At 37.7% G+C, this 22,869-nt stretch overlaps 1 protein-coding gene across 29 annotated transcripts in view; it reads right to left on the bottom strand.

Annotated features, from left to right (window-relative positions):
• FCHSD2 (FCH and double SH3 domains 2) overlaps nucleotides 1-22,869 on the bottom strand; it is a 302,934-nt gene that overhangs the window by 160,161 nt on the left and 119,904 nt on the right. For 20 of the 29 annotated variants that reach the window (XM_016921547.3, XM_016921553.3, XM_054661497.2 and 17 more), the window contains 2 exons: nucleotides 17,675-17,751; nucleotides 3,130-3,274 (listed from right to left, as the gene is read on the bottom strand). In XM_016921547.3, the coding sequence (XP_016777036.1) occupies nucleotides 3,130-3,274; nucleotides 17,675-17,751 (222 nt within the window). Of the gene's footprint in view, nucleotides 1-3,129; nucleotides 3,275-17,674; nucleotides 17,752-18,386; nucleotides 18,469-22,869 lie in introns of all 29 variants that reach the window. The other 9 variants (XM_063783178.1, XM_063783176.1, XM_063783181.1 and 6 more) reach the window with 2 other exon arrangements.

The raw sequence follows: 22,869 nt of genomic DNA on the forward strand, positions 1-22,869 counted from the left end.
AACCACCACACGTGGCTAATTTTCACATTTTTTGTAGAGACGGGATTTCACCATGTTGGCCAGGCTGATCTTGGACTGAAATGATCTTTCCACCTTGGCCTCCCAAAGTGCTGAAATTATAGGTGTGAACTACCACTCCCATCCCCAAAAGATGAGTTTTTAAAGCAGATTCAAAATAGTAGAACAGTATATTAATAAACTTGTTAAATATTCAGATTGAAGTACACAGAGAAAAAAGGGTGGAAAACAAAATGCTGAAAAAGTAGAAAAGACATGAACAGAGTCAAAAGGTCTAACAGCCAAAAAGTCATAAATGAGAGTTAAATGGAATTATCTTGCTAGAAGATTTTTATATTGTTCATGAGGTAGTAAAATACTAATTCAAGGTAGATTGTAGTAAGTTAATTTGGACCAGGCGAGGTGGCTCATGCCTGTAATCCCCGCACTTTTGGAGGCTGAGGCAGGCAGATCACTTGAGGTCAGGAGTTCAGGACCAGCCTGGCCAACATGGTGAAACCCTGTCTCTACTAAAAATACAATAAAATTAGCCAGGTGTGGTGGCACACGCCTGTAATCCCAGCCACTCAGGAGACTGGGGTGGGAGGATCGCCTGGGCCCAAGAGGCAGAGGTTGCTGTGAGCGAGATCATGCCACTGCACTCCAGCCTGGGTGACAGAGCGAGACTCTGTCTCAAAAAAAAAAGTTAATTTGGAACAAGGATTGGGGAATAGTAAGATTAATGATTCAAGGTAATGTAATAAGTTAGGGAGGCATATTATAATCTCTAAGGTAATTACTAAAAGAATATAGGATTTAAAAAGTAAGAAGCTAATAGTGGAGGAAAAAATTGATAATAAAAAATATTAGATTGCTTAATATCACCAACCATCAGTGAAATACAGATCAAAGTCACAATAAAATATTAATTACCTCACACCTGTTAGGAGGCTATTATTTTTTAAAAGGATAACAGATGTTGGCAAGGCTGTAGAGAAATTGGAGCCCTTGTGCACTGTTGGTGGGAATGCCAAATGATGCAGCTGCTATGCAAAACAACTCTGGTCATTTGGGAAAATGAAAAATCTGGGATTGCTACCTTTAAGATTTATAAATCTGGCACATTGGGGGTCACCATGTGGAGAGAGTTGTGAGTGAAGCCATTCAGAAAAGCAGAGCTAATGGATGGAAAGAAAGTCTGAATTCTAATACCATCATTTGAACCCCTAGATCCACCCATGCTTGAAGTCCTTCAATTTTCAGTTATACAAGCAGATACATTCCCTTCTTGGCTTAAAGCAGTTTGAAGGAGGTTTCTTTCATTTGCTATCTCAGAGTCCTGACAAGTATACCCAATATGTACTGAATATTTGACAATTGCTTAGATGTAACATAGATCATCAGCAATAATATAAAACAAGTTAATTCACAGACATGAGCATTTGTTGAATCTTACCAAAGATTCTTTTTTTTTTTTTTTTTTTTTTTTTTTTTTTGAGATAGAGTCTCACTCTGTCACCCAGGCTGGAGGGCAGTGGCACGATCTCAGCTCACTGCAATCTCCACCTCCCGGGTTCAAGCAATTCTCCTGTCTCAGCCTCCCGAGTAGCTGGAACTACAGGTGCACACCACCACACCTGGCTAATTTTTGTATTTTTAGTAGAGATGGGGTTTCACCATATTGATCAGGCTGGTCTTGAATTCCTGACCTCAGGTGATCCACCCGGCTTGGCCATCCAAAGTGCTGGGATTACAGGCGTGAGCCACCACACCCGGCCTTATCAAACATTCTTTGCCCAGGAATGTCAGTTAAATTCAGGTCTGAGATTACTTCATCAAGGGAAGAGAAAAGCACCAGAGGTAGTTAAACTCTCTAAATATTCTGATATTGAGTAAGGTGGCAGTAATTCAATTAGATCTGATGAATGCACTGGAAATTTGAAATGCAGTATTTCCTCCTGGTTGGGAAGTTATACTAGTATTAATTCTCTGCCCCTACCTTACACCCTCTTTCTGCACAATCAGACACACACACACACACACACACACTTTCTTCCAACTCAAAATCACTGGCAAGTGATCACATAGGTTACTCACTATGTTTGTTTTGAAAGAGATATTTTTTGGCAAAGATAAAACACAGGCATTCTTATACAAATATGTTTAACTGACTAATATTAGGTGAGTGCTCTAAAGAAATTAACATTTTACATAAAGACACATATACATCTAACATATTGATTTCATGCTACTAGAATCATCTTTGGCAAACGGAAAATTGGGGGGTTTTTGGTGGGAAAGGTGTTTGTAAAAATGTTCTGAAAATCCAAATGACAATTAGAATCAAAACACTGGATGGCTTCTAAAATATTATTTCCCGAAATAATTACTTTAATATTTTCTTTATTTTACTTTAATATTTTCTAAAGTATTAATACTTCCACAAGAAAATTTTAATTACTTATTAGGTATAATGATAATCTCAATTTTTGTAACTCTATTTCCAAAAGAACACAATTCAATCACCTATTTTCAACAGCCAACTTTTCTAAAAAGTCACATTAAGCAACGCCATTTTCCTATGAATTTTTTATTTCTGTGTAATAAAATATGTCCATTTGAAAACATTTACTCATGTGTAACCCATATAATTAAAGTTTAGAGTCCATCAGGTTTTTTAAAGTAAGTTTTTTATGTTGAGTCAAAATGTGTCAATTTCCTTAAAATTATTATACAAAATGGGTCAAGTTGAAAGTAAGACAAATTAATGTAAACTTTTTTCAAGAACTAGTGGGATTAATAACCTTGTAACTATTCTAATACACATCAAACTATACCGATATTGTGCAACTAAGTAGATCTATGTACTTGAATTATGCCGAAAAGCGGTATTTCTAAAAAGTATTTACTGAGCTTTTTGAACGTCCATGGATTTGAATTACATTCATTTTTAGCAGTTAATAAAACATAGTACTTAATGAGAACATTTTGAAATCAGAAAATCCTAGTAAAATGTCAACCAGAAACATATGGGACCATATAGTTTTAAATAAAATTTAGCATAATCTTGCAGATTATAAATGTAGCACTGAGATATTAAAATGCATATAAGAACAGAAATAAAAACAATACCCTTTTTAGTTGCTGTTCTTTTAAGCTTCTCACTGTCCTTGCAGGCTCAGAAATGAAGTTTTTATAGTTTTCACATATATTCATCCGAGACTGGGCTACCTGCATTGTTCCCTCGAGAAAAGATTTCCAAACGGGATACATGCTCCTAAATTCAAAGAGGGATAGAAAAGCATTAGGCAGGGAACAGGAAGAAAAAGTTGGCTAACCTTTTGCTCACAGGGCAGCACTGACAGAATAAATGAACGTCTTCTTTAATGTATTTATAATGGCTTATAGGCAATATGTCAGCACACATAACAAGCAATGGCATATACTCTATTCTTCTTATAGCTCAGCAATAGGGAGTTCTGATTCATTAGTTATTCTTAATAATGGAGTAAAGTGCTACAAGAATTACAAAGCTAACACTATAAAAATTAGTGAATATTTCAGACTCTCCAAGTCTTTTGCTGTCACAGGGCCATAATTATGAATATCAAGTTTTATTACTTCATTAAGTTATTTTCCTAATTTTAGTAATAAGGTAACTGAGGCCCAGAGAGATTTTAGAGTATCACTTTAGGTCATATAAGAAGAAGGTGGCACTACTGAGATACAAGACGAAGATTGGGTACCTGTATATATAGTACATTGTCTTTCAACGACATCATTTTACTCTTATATAAACTGACACGGCTGGAAAAATATATCATGAACAACTGTTGATGTGCTTGCAAAGTCTATTTTCTCTGACAAAAGAAATCTATAATAGTGTTGCTCTACATCTGTCTCCCTGTTACAACAATGCTTAGCATCACACTGTGCTTTGGATTCATTCCAAGCAAGTGCCATCACCTTTGCTTGATAAATGTGCTCAGCAATCTCAGTCAAGTCAAAGAATTATTAATCCTTTGCTTTTTCTAGCCAACTTCCTCTTCAACCTTCTTTCCTACTTGCTAAATGCCTTAGTCAATTCTAGCATGCTCCTACACTATTTATAAACACAATCGATAATTTATAACAATGGCAGTGCTTTATTTTTTAAAATGAGTCCTTAAAGTGAAATTCTGATAGATTATAATATTCATCTCCTGAGATTTCCCTTTTGTGGGAAATCCATATCGATTTTCAACCACAGCAACATGTGGGACTAAATGCTATACAGAATGCTCACTGTGGTCAACAGATGACAGTGTAGAAGCAAGAAGAAGAAAAATTGCCTGGGTCCCTATCTTAGTTAGAAGTAAAGGAAAAAACTTGATAAACTATGGTTTTCAACCATGGAGTCTTACAAATTAGTTCATGTAATATACCAGATGAATCAGTTTAGATGGAAATAGTCATTATTTAGGCAGAGGTGTATCACTATTCCTTTGGAAAGATTCAATGTGTTGCACCAGCAAAAACTGTCAGCATAAAAGCACTGATGAAGTTAAGAGCAGCAAAATGAACGCCCTCGATGGCCTCACTGCATGACAACCAATGGAACTTGCAATGTAAACTCACCACAGGTTCTCCCTCCTAAGCAGTCCCAACAATTGATTTTCTTGAAGAATGTACTGAGAGAAAAATTCAGTACTATGATTTGTAACTACTAATTTATACTTAAAATACATTTTAAAATAATAAAAAAATGAAAAAGAACCATTATGAATTGTGATAGGAAGAAAGAGAGGAAGGGAGATACCCTTCATCCATGTTCTTCTCTCAGTGTAACACCCTCTTCTCTTTATCCCTTCTCCTAGTTAATAGCTGTTTGCCCTTCCAGTCTCAGTTTAAATGTAACTTCCTTTGGGAAGTCTTTCACCGTCACCACCAAGCCAACCCCCAAACTCAATCAAGTTATTCTTTGTTAGTTGTTCTTGGTTCCAGCACTTTTCTTTTAATTATAAATATTTTAATGTAATTGTTTATTAACATCTGTCCCTCTCACTATAGTGAAAGCTCCATGAAGGCAGGGGTGTATGTCTTGCTCTTGCAAGGACCTAGCAAATAAAGAATGGTTACAATAATATGTGTTGAAGGAGTAAATAAATGAATGGATGAATGTATTAACTATGAAGACTGTACAATAAAAAGACAAATCCTTTCATTAAAAAGATAGTTTAAAAAGAGACCTTTAGAGTTTAGCAGATTTATAGCAGGGAAACACATCCTGAACACTGATATACCATGAAAAGCACAGAATTCAGTCACCAGTCAGAAGACCTAAGTTCAAGTTCTAGTTTTAACAAAATAATCATAAGTAGCACACTTCACTATACTTTCATTTCCTCAACTGGCAAATGGAGAAATAACAAAAATACCTGCACCACTTACCTCACAGGGCTATTTTAAAAATTAAATGCAAATGATATGAAAATTCATGATACACAGATTCTTTTAAATGAATACGTAGTAACAGCAGCAGAATTGTAACAAATAGAAGCACTTCTTGTTAACATAATAGTGGTACTCCCAATGGTAGTGGTGTTTTTCATTCCAATTAAGGAAAAATAATCATAGGTCATAGAGTGATTTTTAAAAAAATTTTATTTCACCAGGTTTCATATGAAGCAATTGTGAAGGATAAGAAAAGTATCAGCCAGCGTGGTGGCTCAAGCCTGTAATCCCAGCACTCTGGGAGGCCAAGGTGGGCAGACTGCCTGAGGTCAGGAGTTCGTGACCAGCCTGGCCAACACGGTGAAATCCCGTCTCTACTGAAAATACAAAAATTAGCCAGGCGTTGTGGCTGGCACCTGTAACCCCACCAGCTACTCAGGAGACTGAGGAAGGAGACTCGCTTGAACTGGAAGGCGGAGGTTGCAGTGAGCCGAGATAGTGCCACTGCACTCCGGCCTGGGCAACAGAGTAAGACTCCATCTCCAAAAAAAAAAAAAAAAAAAGGTATCAAGCATATACGGTACTTTGCCATTCTACATATCACATGATAAGTACTACGTTATGTATTTTACATTTATCATATCATTTAATCCTCATCGTAATTCTGTAAGATAGGTATTATTCCCATTTTACAGAGGAGAAAATTGAGGCTCAGAAAGGTTGTGAAATTTTTCTAAGGCTACTCACCAGGAAATAGCACCTCCATGGTCATAACCTAGATTCTGCCATTACTAATAACTACTGCTTTGCTCCCATCCCAAGTTCAATCTTCTGATTTCTGACTAACACCTCCTGATTCTACTCAAACCCTTTAGAATTCTGACTCTAACAGTTACTCAATCCTATAAGAACGCACAATCCATTTGGTCCTACCCCCTTTCCATTGTCTCTTGCCCCTCTCATAATCTCCCTTTTCAGTTCATTACCCAGCTTAGGTTTCATGGTCTATCCTTATAATCACTCCCTTATGTATGCCCTTATTACCCTTGCCTCTTTCTCTTTCCACCTTTATAACCTACAAGCTCCTACCTTGGTTAAATCTAAAACTGTTTACATCATATCAAAGTATATGGCAGAATATGGCTGGAGAAAAAGATAATTACGTTGCCTGGTAGCATTTTAAATTGATGTCAAATAAATGCTAGTAACCCCTTAGTGCTACCCAGCAAGGGTACTACATTTCCTTAATCCATTCTTCACCCACCCTTCTACACAATTATTTCCCAACTTCTCTCTTCTCAAACCTCTAATACGACCACACTTTCAGCCAACAGTGGCACTATCAGAAGGCAATGTCCACGTGTTCCCACCACATCTGCCAAACTCCTTGTCTCTGCACCCATACATTATGCCAATCCTCCTATTACTTGCACGAACTACCTGTGCTCTGAAGGCCAACTCCTCACATTTACACTATGTTACACAACCTCTCACTCAAGAATATCAATTCAAAAATCTACAATGTCAGTTTTTCCATCTCTACTGGAGTATTCTTATGAGCAAACATGCTATAATATCTCCATTTGAAAAATCTCCATCAAACCTCCATTTCTCACCAGCTGCCACCCTAATGTCTGCTCTCTTTTATAGAAAAACTCCTTGAAAGAATTGTCTAAAATTACTGTTTCTACTTTCTCTCATCTGGGTCTCTCAATTCTATCCAAATCAGACTTTAGTGTCTACCACTCTTCTGAAATTGCTTGCCAAAGTCATCAAAGATCTTCCTATGGCTAGTCCAAATAGTTCAAGTCTTGATTCTATTACTTGACCTATCAGCAACACTGACCTAGTTTATCCTTCTTGAAATGTTTTCTTCACTTGGCTTCCAGGACATCACTCTCCTTTGGTCTACTCCCACCTCACCAGCCATTCTTTAGTCTCCTTTGCCGGTTCCGCTTCATCTCACTGTCCCATAAATACTGGAGTGCCCTCAAGTCAGACCCCAGGCTTCTTCTCTTCTCTAACTACATTCACTCTGTTGAAAATTGTTTTTAAATTTTTATTTTATTTTTATTATTTCTTTTTTGAGATAAGGTCTTGCTCGGCCACTCAGGTGGTAGTGCAGTGGCACAGTCATAGCTGACTGTAGCCTCAAACGCCTGGGCTCAAGCAATCCTCCTACCTCAGCCTCCAAAGTGCTAGAATTTCAGGTGTGGGCCACTGCACCAGGCCTACATTCACTCTTTAGATGATCTCATTCTACAGATGGTTTTAAAGCCATCCGGTCTCATGGCTTTAAAGAGTATCAATATCCTGACTATTCCTAAACTTTTTTTTTTTTTTTTTTTTAAAGAGGCAGGGTCTTGTTCTGTTGCTCAGGCTGGAGTGCATGGCATGATCACAGCTTACTACAGCCTCGAACCCCTGGACTCAAGTGGTCCTCCCGCCTCAGCCTCCCAAGTAACTGGGCCTACAGGCATGAGCCACTGCATGTGGCTATTTTTTTTTTTTTTAATAAAAATAGTATCTCACTTTGTTGCTTAATCTGCATCTTGAACTCCTGGCTTTGAGCCATCCTCCTGCCTTAGCCTCCTAAAGTTCTGGGATTACATACATGAACCACTACTCTCAGCCCAATTCCTGAATTTTTAATTCCTGCCCAGACACCTTCCCTAAACCCTAACTGCCTGTTCAACATATCCAACTTGGATATTTAGTAGGCACCTTTACGCCTAACATGTACAAAACTAAATTCTTGATTTCCCTAAAATCTGTTCTGGCAATCTATCTATTCCATCTCACTGACAGCAACTCAAACCTTCTAGTAGTTGGCTCAAACCCAAAGCCCTGGAATCATCATCGATTCCTCATTTGTCTATCATATCTGCTCCATCAAGAAATCCTGTTTGCTAGACTTAAAAAATACCATGGAATTTAATTACTGCCAGTCTCCTCCACTGTGACTACCCCGCTTTGAGCCACCCTCACCTTATGCCTAGATTACTGCAACAGTCTCCTACCTGCCCTCTCTGCTTCTGCCTTGTCCCCCCCCAACACCTGTGCTCTGCACATTACAGCAATTGCTGCGCAATCGCTTCTTGGCCCTCTGTATTCTCCCTACTATACTTACTGCTGTTACCGCCAATTGGCATATATGTTTAATTATTCACTTGTTTACTGTTTGTCTTCCCTCATTAGAATGTAGGCTCCATGCAGCAGAAGCTCTGTTTCATTCACTGTTGTATGTTCGGCACAGGGTATGGCATAGCAGGCACTCAATACATATTTACTGGAGGAGGAGAGGAAGGAATGATGGAGCCTAGATTTGAAACCAAATGTGTCTGGCTCCCAAACCTCTGTCTTTTGCTGACACAAGATTGTTCTTAGTCTCAGTAACAATGCTGAACATTAAAAAGGGCCTCTTCATTCTGATATAGTTTATACCAAGACTTATGTATCCTAAGTCCTTTGTACACATCATCTACTATTTTTGTCTCCTATCTTCTGTACCATTATTTACTTATCATTTTTGTTAAAAGGACTAACCTTTTAAACTAAAATATATGTATCTTACGATTTTATATCACTATTCTAACTGAAAAATACTTGCCATAATAATTAGGTTATAACTAGTAAAATACAAAACCATTCATCCATATACCACCTAAGTTCACGCTGTGAACGATTTCTTTTATGAATATCATATAAGATATCTAGGAAAACCTAGAAAACTTTACCAGAAGAAATTTCTCATTAAGAAATAAATCAAGGCTGGGCACAGTGGCTCACGCATGTAATCCCAGCATTTTGGGAGGCTGAGGCAGAAGGATTGCTTGAGGCCAGGAGTTTGAGATCAGCCTGGGCAATATAACAAAACCTCATCTCTACAAAAAAAATTTTAAAATTAGCCAAGCATGGTGGTAGTGGTGGCTATGCAGGAGGTGATGTGGAAGGATCACTTGGATCCAAGAGTTTGAGGCTACAGTGAGCCACTTCACTCCAGCTTGGGTGCAAAAGTGAGACCCTGTTTTGAAAGAAAGGAAAGAAGAAAGAAAAAAGGGGGGAAAAAAGGAAAGGAAAAGAAAAGAAAGAAATCAAGAAATTCTTAACTTAAATTCTTAACAAGATCTTAAGTGTGGAAGAGGTCACACAAAGCTACGAATGTGGTAAAACTGCACAGAACTCAATATGCACACACATACACACAAATGAATGTGTATAAAACTAACGAATTCTGAATTAAGTTGGATGACTGTATCAGTATCAATTTCTTGGTTGTGATATTGTACTACAGTTAAGCAAGATATTACCACTGGGAGAACTGGGTGGGGAATGTAAGAGCACTCTTTGTATTTATTATTTCTGACGACTATGTGTAGCTACAATTATCTCAAAGTAAAAAGTGTTTAAGATATAACAAACAAAACCACAGGTCTTCCCTAGGCTTAGAAATACACCTTTCTACTGGCATCACATCTCAAGACAACTCAGGACAATGTGATTAAGGGCTGGCTGCAGTGCCTCAAGCCTGTAGCACTTTGAGAGGCTGAGGCAGGCAGATCACTTGAGGCCAGGAGTTTGCGACCAGCCTGGCCAACATAGTAAAACCCCATCTCTATTAAAAATACAAAAATTAGCAGGGCATGGTGGTGCACACCTGTAATCCCAGCTACTCAGGAGGCTGAGGCACAAGAATTGCTTGAACCCAGGAGGCAGACGTTGCAGTGGGCCAAGACTGTACCACTGCACTCCAGCCTGGGCGACAGATCGAGACTGTCTCAAAACAAAGAAAAGAAAATGTGATTAAGTTCATAACCTAAGAATAATTTATATAGTAACTAGTAACAAGAAGAATGGTGTTTTAATAAATGTTCATACATGGTTGTTATTGGTAGTAGAAAGGGAGAATATCCTAAGCCTGGGTAACATAAATAAAGACAGGGAAAAAGACTGCTTTCAGTCCAGTGGAGGTGTTGATAAGAACTGAAACACAACTGCAACTGAGGTGCCCAAAGGTTGGAAAACCAAGGATGAAAGCAGAAATGGCCAGAGGTAAGTAGAGAGATAATTTGGTGCCAGGTTTCTTCATGGTTTTGAATATCATGAAAAGAAATTTAAATTTATCCCATCGGCAAGGAAAAACAGTAGAAGATTTTCAAGCAGGGGAGTGACAGTAGGCCTGTTTTACAAAGATATAAAGATATAGTTTGTGTCATTATAGCAGATGGAATTGTGAAAGAAATCACATGCAAACAAGCAGCTACTTAACATTTCAGATATGAAGAGATCTACAAAGAAGGTAAAATTAGAGGCAGCTTTTTGTTTCCCAAGTTGAAAAGTTAATAAAAATATATTATTATTACCAGTTCATAGTCAAGATTTAAAGACAAGAATATAAATAAGCTTACTTAAAAGTCATTAGAGAGCTGAGGGATTTTTGAGACGCATTTACATAGAAAGGAATGAAAACCTGTTCTCAAATTAAAAAAAAAAAAAGGTCCAAGAGAAAGTAGTGTTACAAAAGTCTAATGCAAATTGAGGTTTTAATGACATTAAATGCTGCATGTATCATCAGATAGGCAAACAATTTAAAAGACTGATTACATGCACTGTTGGTAAAAAATAAAAACAAAGGGACAATTTAAAATCATACTACAGGCTGGGTGTGGTGGCTCACGCCTGTAATCCCAGCAGTTTGGGAGGCTGAGGTGGGCTGATCACTTGAGATCAAAGAGTTCCAGACCAGCCTGGCCAACATGGCGAAACTCCATCTCTACTAAAAATACAAAAATTAGCCAGGTGTGGTGGCGTACACCTGTAATCCCAGTTGCTCAGGAGGCTGAGGCATGAGAATCACTTGAACCTGGGAGGTGGAGGTTGCAGTGAGCCAAGATCATGCCACCACACTCCAGCCTGGATGATGGAGTGAAAAGTGTCTCAAAAAACAAAGTCATACTAGAAAAAATTAAATATATTTATACAGTTTATGGGGAACAACTTCCAATATTAATATTTTAGGGCCAGTCTAGTAGTGATGAATTCCCTAACCTTTTGCTTGTCTGGGAAAGAATTTACTTCTCCTTCATTTATGAAGGATAATTTTGCTGAATACAGTATCCTTGGTTGGTAGTTTTTTTTTCTTTCAGTACTTTGAATATATCATACCATTCTCTCTTGGCCTGTAAAGGTTTCTGCTGAGAAATCTGCTATTAGTCTCATAGCAGTTCCTTGACAGGTTACTGCATGCTTTTTTTCTTGCTGTTTTTTGAATTCTCTCTTTGTCTTTGATGTTAGATAGTTTGACTATAATGTACCATGGAGAATGCCTTTTTGCATTTCATCTGCCTGGGGGGTCTCAGAGCCTCCAGTATCTGGATGTCTAAATCTCTTGTTAGACTTGGGAAGTTTTTGTCTATTATTTCATCAAATAGATTTTTCTAACCCTTCCCTTCCCTCTTTGCCATCTGGGAAACCAATAATATGTGTATTTGGTCACTTTATGTTGTCCCATATATCACAAAGGCTTTGTTAATTCTTTCTTATTTTTCTTCTTTTTGACTGCTTGGGTTATTTCATAGGACCTGTCTTCAAGTTTTGAGATCTTCTCTTTTGCTTGATCTAGTCTATTGTTGAAGCTTTCAAATGTATTTTGTATTTCATTCAATGAATTCTTCCATTACAGAATTTCTGTTTGGTTCTTTTTTATATCTCTCTTTGGTAAATTTCTCATTCATATCCTGAATTGTTTTTCTGATTTCTCTGTACTGTTTTTCAGAATTTTCTTGTATCTCATTGAGCTTCTTTAATATCAAAATTTTGAATTCTTTTTCCAGGATTTTGTAAATTTGTTTTTTATTGGGATCTGTTACTAGAGAATTATGTTATTCTTTTGGAGTTAAATTTCCTTGCTTTTTCATGTTTCCTACATTGATAACTGCACATCTGATGTGATAGTCACTTCTTCCAGTTTTTTGAATTTGCTTCTGTAGGGAATGTTTTCCTGAAGATAGATCTATGGTGTTGTTTGGTAGGGCCCTTTGGCCTTGATTCTGGGTGCTTGCAGTGGTACGGTATCTGTACGAATTCTTTGGCTATGAACAGTGTCAGTGGTGTTTGTAATTTATTCAGTGGTTTCAGGTGCAGTTATTAGTGGGGCCTGTGGTAAAGTTTTGCTGAGGATTGGGGCACCAGGTAGGCCAGTCTTTGAGCCCCAGTAGAGGCAGTGGTGAGTTGGCACTAGCAGTCCAGGTGGGCCAATTCTTGGCCTTCAGGTGGCTTACTCAGATGCTGGTAGTGGCAGCAGTGAGCTGGGTGGGTGGGCAGATTCTTGGGCCTCTGGGCAGCTGGCATAAAACAGCAGTGGCAGTGATGGGATAATCTTCTGGGTCTTGAGCTGTGTATGCTGGTGTTGGTGGTGGCTGTGATGGGGTGGGCGGCTCAGTCTCCAAGCCTGCAGGTGCCATGTGCAGGTAGGTTTCAGCTGTGATTGTAGTGGCAGGGGTGGGTAGAACCAACCTCAGGCCCCCTAGAGGAGTATTCAGGTGCCAATGGTGGTAGAATGTGCTGGGCAATCTAGCCTGTGTGCTCTGGCATGGAGTAGGGATATGAAGTCAGGCTGGGGTGGCTTGCCCTCAGGCTCTCAACAATATGTGCAGGTGCCAGCCATGGTAGGCAGGGGCAGGCTGATCCCTAGGCCACTGGCAGAATGCTCAGGTGGGAGGCAGTAGTGGCTGCACTGCTGCCCTGCCACTGGAAAAGGGAGGGCTACCTTCTGAGCTGGAAGCCTAGGCTAGCAGGTGGGGAACATGTGCACCACCTAGGCTAGCAGGTGGGGAATACTTGCCCCAGCACCACTCGCTCCCCAGCAGCACTTACACTGCTAACCTAACAGTGTTAACCCACAGCTTGGCCCCAAGGGCAGCAGCTCACACTTCTCTTGTGGTTTAGCCCTAGTGATGCTGGACCCCAGGACAGTGCACAGTCTGTTGGGGGCAGGGCTCTAAAATAGTGCCTTGCTGCAGTTGCTTAGTTCTCAGAGCGTGTGTGGGACCCAGCATGAGCTCCCTTCTTGGTGTAGTGCCATCACACAATCTCCTGGCAGCTCCCTATCTTAGTTTCAAGGCCCAGGAAGGTTGAAGGGCTCTTCCATGGCCAGCACTACAGAAGTCTACAGTGGGAATGTGGACCAATGGGGGTCTCTCTTGGCTCCTGACTAATCCCACCTGAACAGGCTACCTTGTTTCCCTTTCCTTTTTAACTTTAGGTATTTCCTGTCACTTTTCTGTTGAATTCCAGTGTTCTCTCTTGGATGATCTAGTCAACATGTGATTATTCACTCACTAGTTTGGTTCTTCTTAGTGGAGGAGGTACGAAGTGCCCCTAGTCAGCCACCTTGAAGACCCTCCCTCCAACATCAACATTTTAAATATATAAACCCTTTGATCCAGCATTTCTCCCTCTAAGAATTTACCCTACAGATACACTTTCAGTGTACAAAAATATACTTATGTTCATACAGAACTTATTCACTGCATTATTTGAAATACTAATAAACTAAATAACTACAAATAGGGATGTGGATAACAAAAGTATAGTTCATCAATACTATGGCACTAAAGCAGGCATTAAAAAGAATGAGGGACCAGAACATACTGACATGAAGGGATTTCTAAAATAGACTCCTTAAGTGTGTGTGCGGGGAGCAAGGGTGTTACAGACTGCATGTATATAATAATTGCAGTTCTGTTAGAAACAACAAAACTATGTATGCCCATGTGTGAATCACACAGAAAAAAATGTGAAAGAAAAGACCACACACTTGTAATAGCAATTACCCTAGGGGAGCAGAAATGTGAATGGAAGATGCTTGGGAAATGATATTCTTTATACTCCTGTACTGTTTACCTACTTGATAAAAAACATGTATTACTTGGATAAGAATTTAAAACTACCAATGCAAATATAAATACGAAAAAGTTAAATGGAAAATTTTAAATGACTAAAACTAAAATAAGCTCCAAATAAACAAAAACATTGGCAATTGTTCTCAGCCTCAATCCTGATCTTTCTATTGTCTTTTTCACAATAGCACCACCATCCTCTCAGTTGCCTAAATGAAAACACCTGGGAGTCATTGTATAATTCTTCATCTCTCTCCCCCTGCTTCATTCATTCAGTCAGTAAATATTTATCAAGTGCTTTCAATGTTGCAAGAGCTATTTTAAATATGAAGAAAACTGTTTATATATGTAATTTGTCTCAGAACAAATTTGACAAACACAAAAAACAAAACTCTGCCAAATCATTTGCAAGTCCTCTGGCTTAAGTCTTCTAAATATCTCTGAAATCTTTCCTACAACTTGATTTCTGCTACAATTTCCTTGGTTCAAATATGAGATGATAAGGAATTAAATTCCTGCCATTCTATCCTTTCTGAAGTCTTCCTCACACCCCTCGAATCCACCTTTACACTATCATTAAAGATGATAATGTGATTCCTCTCATGGAAACATTTCAACACCTCCATTACGTTCTGAATAAAAAAGCAAACTCTATACTGTGATATGTAAAGTCCTTTTATGATGCCTACCTATGATGTATCCTTAATCTCCACCACTCCAGTTAACCTCAAACCCACATACTTCACAGCAACCCTACTGAACTGTTACCTAACAGTCACATTTTCTCATGCTCCATGCCTGGAAGGGGTTATTTTCACTTAGAATTTCTTTTACCAAACTGTCTGCCTGGAAAACTCCTGCACATTCTTTAAGACCTGGCTCTACAAGCCCAGGTTTTCTTCTATGGCTCCAGTGCCCCTCTCCTACTACCCAATTCTGCAACTATTTATAGTGGCTATCTCCTGTATGCTTACAAAGGACAGACAACATATCTTCTAGCCTCTCTAATCCTAAGGTCTACTTTAACCGCTGACATATAGTAGGTATTTCATATGTATCCTATGAATAAGAAAGAAAGAATAAATGTGTGTTTAAATAGCTATCTGACCTTGAGTAAGACATATAACCTGAGACCTGGTTTCCTATAGTATAAAATGAGAATTATTATATCTACCTCACAGAGCTGTTCTGATAATCATGGGAAATGAGTTCTTAGCACAGTGTCTGCCACATAGTAAATATTTTGTATATCTTGGCTTGCAATACTTTTTTAAATTAGGGTTTATAAGCTAGCCTAGGAGCACAGCTTTTTAATCCTTATTTCTTTGGTAACCTGAATCCTGAATTTTAAATAAACTTGGAATATAACTCCTGGCCTCAAGCAATCCTCCCATCTTAGCCTCCTAAAGCACTGGGATTGCAGGCATGAGCCACCATGCCCAGCCTAACTATCTATAAGTTGGATCCTTCTTTACTGCAAGCAATCTTCTTCTTAGGCTGATTTCCTCATACCAGCAACACTGAACATCCCATGCTCACTGTCACCTCAAGGTTTTGTTCTACTTGCCTCTCTTGCCTAGAATTTCATCTCTCCTCTCTTCCTCCTTAGCTGAATTTTGCAGATACAGAAAATCCTTAAGAAAATCTGTGTGGTTTCTTTTTTTTTTTTTTTTTTTTTTTTGGAGACAGAGTCTCACTCTGTCACCCAGGCTGGAGGGTAGTGGTGCATTCATAGCTCACTGCAGCCTTGAATTCCTGGGCTCAAGCGATCATCCTGCCTTAGCCTCCTGAGTAGCTGGGACTACATGCACGTACCACCACACCCAGCTAATGTATTTTTTTGTAGAGATGGAGTATCACTATACTGCCCAGTCTAGTCTTGAACTACTTGCCTCAAGTGATCCTTCCACCTCGGCCTCCCAAAGTGCTAGGATTACAGGCATGAAGAAAATCTATTAATATTTTTATTTCCTGTTTTGCTTTAATATGCTCTATTGCAATCATACTGTTCTATTATTTATTGCTCTCAAGACACCTTCCATGATATCAGTAGGCCACTGTGAAGAATTATTAGGGCCTCTTATCATATATCCTTCAGTTTTCTAGCTTCATTGCCACATTCTTAAGAAATCATCTGATGTCAATCATCACTGACAATTCAACAGCTTGATTTCGTATTCAGACTCTAAACCATGTGCTTCAATACTAAGTTCTTAATTACCCTGGATTCTCTGCTATTGTTTGAAGGGTATTTGGTCATAATCCTAACCAGACTGCAAGCTCTGAGGTCACTGACTTCTGGGTCCTTCAACACAAAGGACAACTCCTGAGCGTACAAGATAATAAATACTTCCAAATTGACCTCAAAAAAGAAATCAAATTCTTTTTTTTTTTTTTGAGCTGGAGTCTCACTCTGTCGCCCAGGCTGGAGTGCAGTGACATGATCTCGGCTCAATGCAACCTCTGCCTCCCAGGTTCAAGCAATCCTCCTGCCTCAGCCTCCTAAGTAGCTGGGATTACAGGTGCCCGCCACCACACCTGGCTAATTTTTATATTTTTAGTAGAGACAGGGTTTCACCATGTTGGCCAGGCTGGTCTTGAACTCCTGATCTCAGGTGATCCACCTGCCTTGGCCTCCCAAAGTGCTGGGATTACAGGCGTAAGCCACTGCCCCTGGCCAAAAGAAACCAAATTCTAAACAAACATATACTTTTAAGATATCAGTAGGTCACTGAGGACACAATCTGTATTCCATTCTCATCCACATTCATTACAATTCGTATGTGGGATATTAACTAGCCACGTCTAAATCTTTTGTTTATATTCAAAAATACAAACACATATATTTTTCTAAAATAAGTATTATGCTAAAAAGAAGCTCCTTTCCTTACAATACATTAGAAAGTTTCCCCCCTAGTCTCACAAAAACCCCATCTTTCCATATTTAGAATTTATTTCAAAAGTATCAGTGAAGATGGCAGAACATATACAATCTTGTTTCATCACTGTCACAATAATGTGTTTCATCATAGGTCACTCAGCAATTTGTGTTCCATTGTCACCTGCCTTCTTTAAGTTTCAATTGGGGGTATAATTAATTATATAAAATATAATCTTGGCTTATATAAGACATGAAAATGATCTATTTTATATAGATTACAATCTATTTTAGATTATTTAATGTTATAAAACATTAAAATTTTGATAATTTTGAAATTATATCCGAAAACACAGCAGAGGAAAGAAGTAATTCTTTTAAAAACTAGAGTGTTACATTATCTATATGTAACATAGCTTTAAATCAAACCGTTTCTAAAGAAAACAGGCAAAAACTACTAATTTACCTGTAATCATTCCGATCATCAGCTTTTACTCCAGGCCAATCTCTCTTCAGGTATTGACTAGCCAACTTCTGCATACCCTGTTAAAAAATACATATTTTTTCTAAAATAAATATTATGCCATAAAGGAAGCTCTTCTCCTTAAAATACATGACTTAGAAAATCTCATTTTTCCAAATGTAAATTTAATTCAGAAGTGAAAAAAAACAATGATAGGCTGCACGCGGTGGCTTACACCTATAATACCGGCACTTTGGGAGGCCAAGGTAGACAGATCACTTGAGGTCAGGAGTTTGAGACCAGCTTGGCCAACATGGTGAAAATCTATCTCTACCAAAAATACAAAAATTAGCCGGGTGTGGTAGCATGTGCCTGTAGTCCCAGCTACTTTGGAGGCTGAGGCAGGAGAATCACTTGAATCCAGGAGGCGGAGGCTGCAGTGAGCCGAGACTGGGCCTCAGCACTCCAGCCTGGGTGACAGAGTGAGGCTCTGTCTCAAAAAAAAAAAAAAAAACCCAATTAACCAACCAACCAACCAAACAAACAAACAAAAAACAATGATAAATGGTAGAACACTACAACCTTTTTTCATTATTGTCCAGTCCTCTCTTGTCTCCATTTTTAGGAAAAGGGTGAGTATAAGGATAAGAAAGTTGAAACTTCATTGATATGCCTTTCACTTTTAACTATTTGACTAGCCATAAAAACAAACCACCTCTGGCATGTCACAGGGAACACAGCTGTCCATCTCCATAGAACTCTGATCACACAGCTTTCTAAATCTCGGCAGCCAAACTCTCAAATACCAGGAAAGAGAAAAACAAATTCAATTTGAAGTAGACAGATATATACTGGCATGTAAAATTAATGAACAAATTTTGGTGCTGTTCCATATTATTAATTCTCAAGACAGATTTTAAGGGTCTTTTCTTTTTAAATGATACCGTGACACAAGTCACTTCAAACAACAAAATAAACTGTTTTACAAAGAAATTTGCCCACTTACTATTATCTACACAACACAAATCTGGATAAAACAGAATGTTTATAATAGGTGTCAGGGAGAGGTACAGGGATTTGAATTGAGAAGACCATTTTGTTAAGAATTGATTTTAAACTGCTCATTCCAATTATACAATGTATTATGTTTGGTTTTTTGCTTGTTTGTTTTCGTTTGTTTGTTTGTTTGTTTGAGACAAGGCCTCATTCCAATGCCCAGGCTGGAGTGCAGTGGCGCGATCATGGCTCAATGCAGCCTCAACTTCCTGGGCTCAAACAATCCTCCCAACTCAGCCTCCCAAGTACCTGGGACTACAGGCACGTGCCACTGAGCCCAGCTAACTTTTTGTATTTTTAGTAGACACAGTGTTTCGCCATGTTGCCCATGGCTCAACTCCCGGGCTCAAGCAAGCCACCTCCCTTGTCCTCCCAAAGTTCTGGGATTACAAGTATGAGTCACCAAACCCGGCCAACGTATTACTTTTGGATAGGAATATATGTGGTCCCCTAACACTATAACAGGGCCTAATGTAATGGTTATAGAAATCATTAACATTGAGATACTTATTTCTATACACGTAACTAAAAAGAACACAATGCTGAAATGAAGAACAATCACATCTATTAATCAACTACCTGCTTTAGGCAAAAATTACTCAAGTAAAATCAACACTACACTCTACATGGTACCTTTCTATTAAGGTCTGCTGTCAAATTAGCTTCAATCTCAAGTTCCTCCCGAACTTGGCAACAATTTGGTTTCACTATTTCTAAGTATTGTGTATTCTGAGAACTTGTATAGAACTACATATCCGTAACAGTTCCACTTAACATATCTTGTACTTTGGGAGCTCCAAATATTAAGTCTTCCCTAAATATGTACGGTAGTTTTTCACCTCTGCACCTTGTTCATAATGCTCCCATTGCATGAAAATATCTTCTAACCACTCCTATTCCTACTTGCTAAATTCTCACCCCTCCCTTTTAATCTGATACTTAAATTTCCTAACGTAAACAATCACAAATATATATAGGAAAATGTGAAAAGCGTCATTGCCTAGGTACTTATTTTCATTTCATTAAAGTATAATAGCTATTCTTTCTACATTTATTAGCTATAATTCTATAAAGAATTATCCCTCATGAACTATCTGGTTATACTGAGATACAGTTCTTGGAGGAAAGACAGGATAAATATTTGAATGTCCAATATTTGGGTCCAAAGATGAACAACGAATTTTTAAAGTAACATTATGAACTCATGTATTTTAAATAATAGATGCATTCCAATTAATTAAAGTTGCTTTCTTCTGATGCTCAAATTGTCACATCTGTGGTCTGTCAGCGCCCCTCCAAGTTGGCTCCCATATCATGATCCCAAATAGACTTTGAATGCGTCTTTGTTGTTGTTGTTGCTGTTATTGTTGTTTTACAGTTCCTGGCCCAGACTTGAAATAAGCTAGTTCTCCAAGGAATCCTGATTGTTTTCAGGGAGAAACCAGAGACCACAATCTAGGCAAGTTCTCATTCTTTGGGTCTCACTATTTGTGTCTTTTTCTAAAAGGCCTTTTCTAATCACTGTATGCAAAGTATCTTCGCCTCTGGCCCTCTCACATAACTCTATTTATGCATAATCATCATACACTGTTACTGTCTGGTTTAAATATTTGTCTGTTTACTCTATAAGCTCCATCAGGTACAGATCTTGTCTTTTTTTTTTTTTTTTAAATCATTACATCCCCGGCTATAGCAGATCACCTAGAATTTAGTTGATACCGATAAGATCCACTGATTGCATGGATAAATGCCACCTAGATTACTCTGTTTCTAATGTATAGTGCCCATCTCCATTTATGTTTTTGCCATTCTGTGTTAGAAGTCTTTGAATAAAAACTTCTCTGGTTCCTAATTTTCATGTACTCAAATTTTTTAATAACTGTATCAGATTTCTGAGATTATGACCAGGTGGCTTTAATATAATAAATTCCTTGGTAAAATTACAGTCAAATTTGACCATCTTCACTATTTTAAGAGAAATATGTGTGGGTATTCCAAAGCAGTTTTTAAAAATAATAGAAGTTTATTCCATACCTAGAAAGCACTACACATTAATTTTTATGAGGGTTCAATTAAGTCAAGATCTCAGAATTCAAATAACTCATTATCTGTAGAGAAGAATAACAAGTATACAACATAATATGCCAGGCAACATATGGGTTACTGCCAAACAAGTGGCAAAATGTGATATAAGTACCCAAATGAGGAAAAGATCATCTGGTATTTTCTCAAATCACATCTAAATGACATGATAGTGACTTTTTCAGTTTAATCACTGTTAAAGTGTTTACAGAACACATCACACAGAACATAGAATATGAGATGAGCCTCAGTTCATGAGCAGGATTAAGACAGAAGGCAGAATGACAGCGCTCTAAATTTATGTAGGAACAAATGAACTTAAGCACTTTCACACGTTTATTTCTCTTAACTCTGTTAGGCTTTATCACCACAGAGAAATTGGACATTAAAAGCATAAATACTTTACTTCAAATCATACAGTTCGTAACTAGTTAGGTGTGAGCTAGAATCCAAAGTTACTATGTCTTTGTAAAAGAAATCATTTTAGAGTGGACTTTATCTATTTTTTTAAATTATGAAATTAATTTGTTAACTTTGTGCATTATAAATTACAATAGCAATTTCTAGAGCTCTAAACCACAAAGCTAAACTGTATTAAACTGAATGAGCCCTTCAGAGATGAGATGAGGGATTCATGAAATAGACAAACAATGAGATCTTTAGATGAAAGACTTTATTCAAGTTAGTTCACAGAGGCAGGAATCATGACTTCTGTGTACTCCATGCAGCTGTTCAAGATCTAATCTGCATGGATGCTCAGACATACTCTGGGGCTATTATACTAAAGGTCCTAAATAATATTGCACATTTCTGAAAGCATTCTATGCTTAAATTAACTGGTTTCCTCTATACTTTATATTTAAAGCTACATTTGATGAATAAAAGGTTTACTTACATAGAAAACAAAATCCAGCCTAATTAATTTGCTAAGGAAAATAAACCTATGTCTTGCAATTTTTAAAAGTTTTTAAAAAAATTTTTTTCAAATCATTCTCCAAGCCCACAGCACTACTATCTAAAATTGGTCCACTAAACATAATATTTATTTATATTTACCTAAGCATCACTGATGCATAATGCTGATTTGATTTGCAATTCAGTTCACTTTAGAGCAGTGGCTTCCATAAAGATGTACTATCAATATACTCTTTGAAACATGCAATAACATCCGATTCCAACTTTTAAAAAGCCATCAGTGTCTGATGTTAGGCTTGCTTTGTTTTACCTCTCAATAACACTTGCTGTATTGCTTTAACAAGTGAAGAAACACAAAGAGAGCCACTGTTGAGTAGACACTAGGAAATGGACTGATGGCTTAACCTTTGGCCAATTTATTACAGCAAGCTGAGTAGAAGGGTGCACTATGGCTCTAGCACAGGTAATTCTGTATCCATTTCATCCCTCAGCATACAGAGAAACTAATATTTAAATTTTACTAAGGGTTTGCCATTAGATGGCTCTTTAAAATTTTTGGAAACCATATTCTTTATATACTATACCATTTTGTCATGAAATTCCCGGCATTATGCAAGTGATCTTTTAACAATGAACAAGTTCACTGCATAAGCTGGATATTTCTTAAACTAATGCAAATTACGCAATTATTACCTTTACTATATTCTTAAATCACTTTAAAAGTAATACAGAACTTCACTCCCATCCTAAAGGAAAGTTTTAAAATATTCTTCATTGTTCTGTGTGGTATATGATTATGTAAGATTAAAAAAACAGTATATTATTTTAAATTAAATAATAAATTGTCTTTATTTACTTTTCCATAATTTCATGATGAAATGAAATATTAATCTCATATAATAATATGTTCTATATATTAAACACTAAAGGTATCTTTTAGCCTTTTCCCATTTATAAAAATAAAGATTAATTTTATTTAAATTAAGTATATATAAGAAATAAGATCTATTGACATTTTATTTACATTGAGACAGGGCCTTGCTCTGTCACCCAGGCTGGAAGGCAGTGGCATGATCATAGCTCACTGAAGTCTTGAACTCCTGGGCTCAAGTGATCCTCCTGCCTCTCAGCCTCCAGAGTAGCTG

Source organism: Pan troglodytes, chromosome 9, assembly GCF_028858775.2.
Source record: "Pan troglodytes isolate AG18354 chromosome 9, NHGRI_mPanTro3-v2.0_pri, whole genome shotgun sequence".
Classification (NCBI taxonomy): Eukaryota; Metazoa; Chordata; class Mammalia; order Primates; family Hominidae; genus Pan; species Pan troglodytes.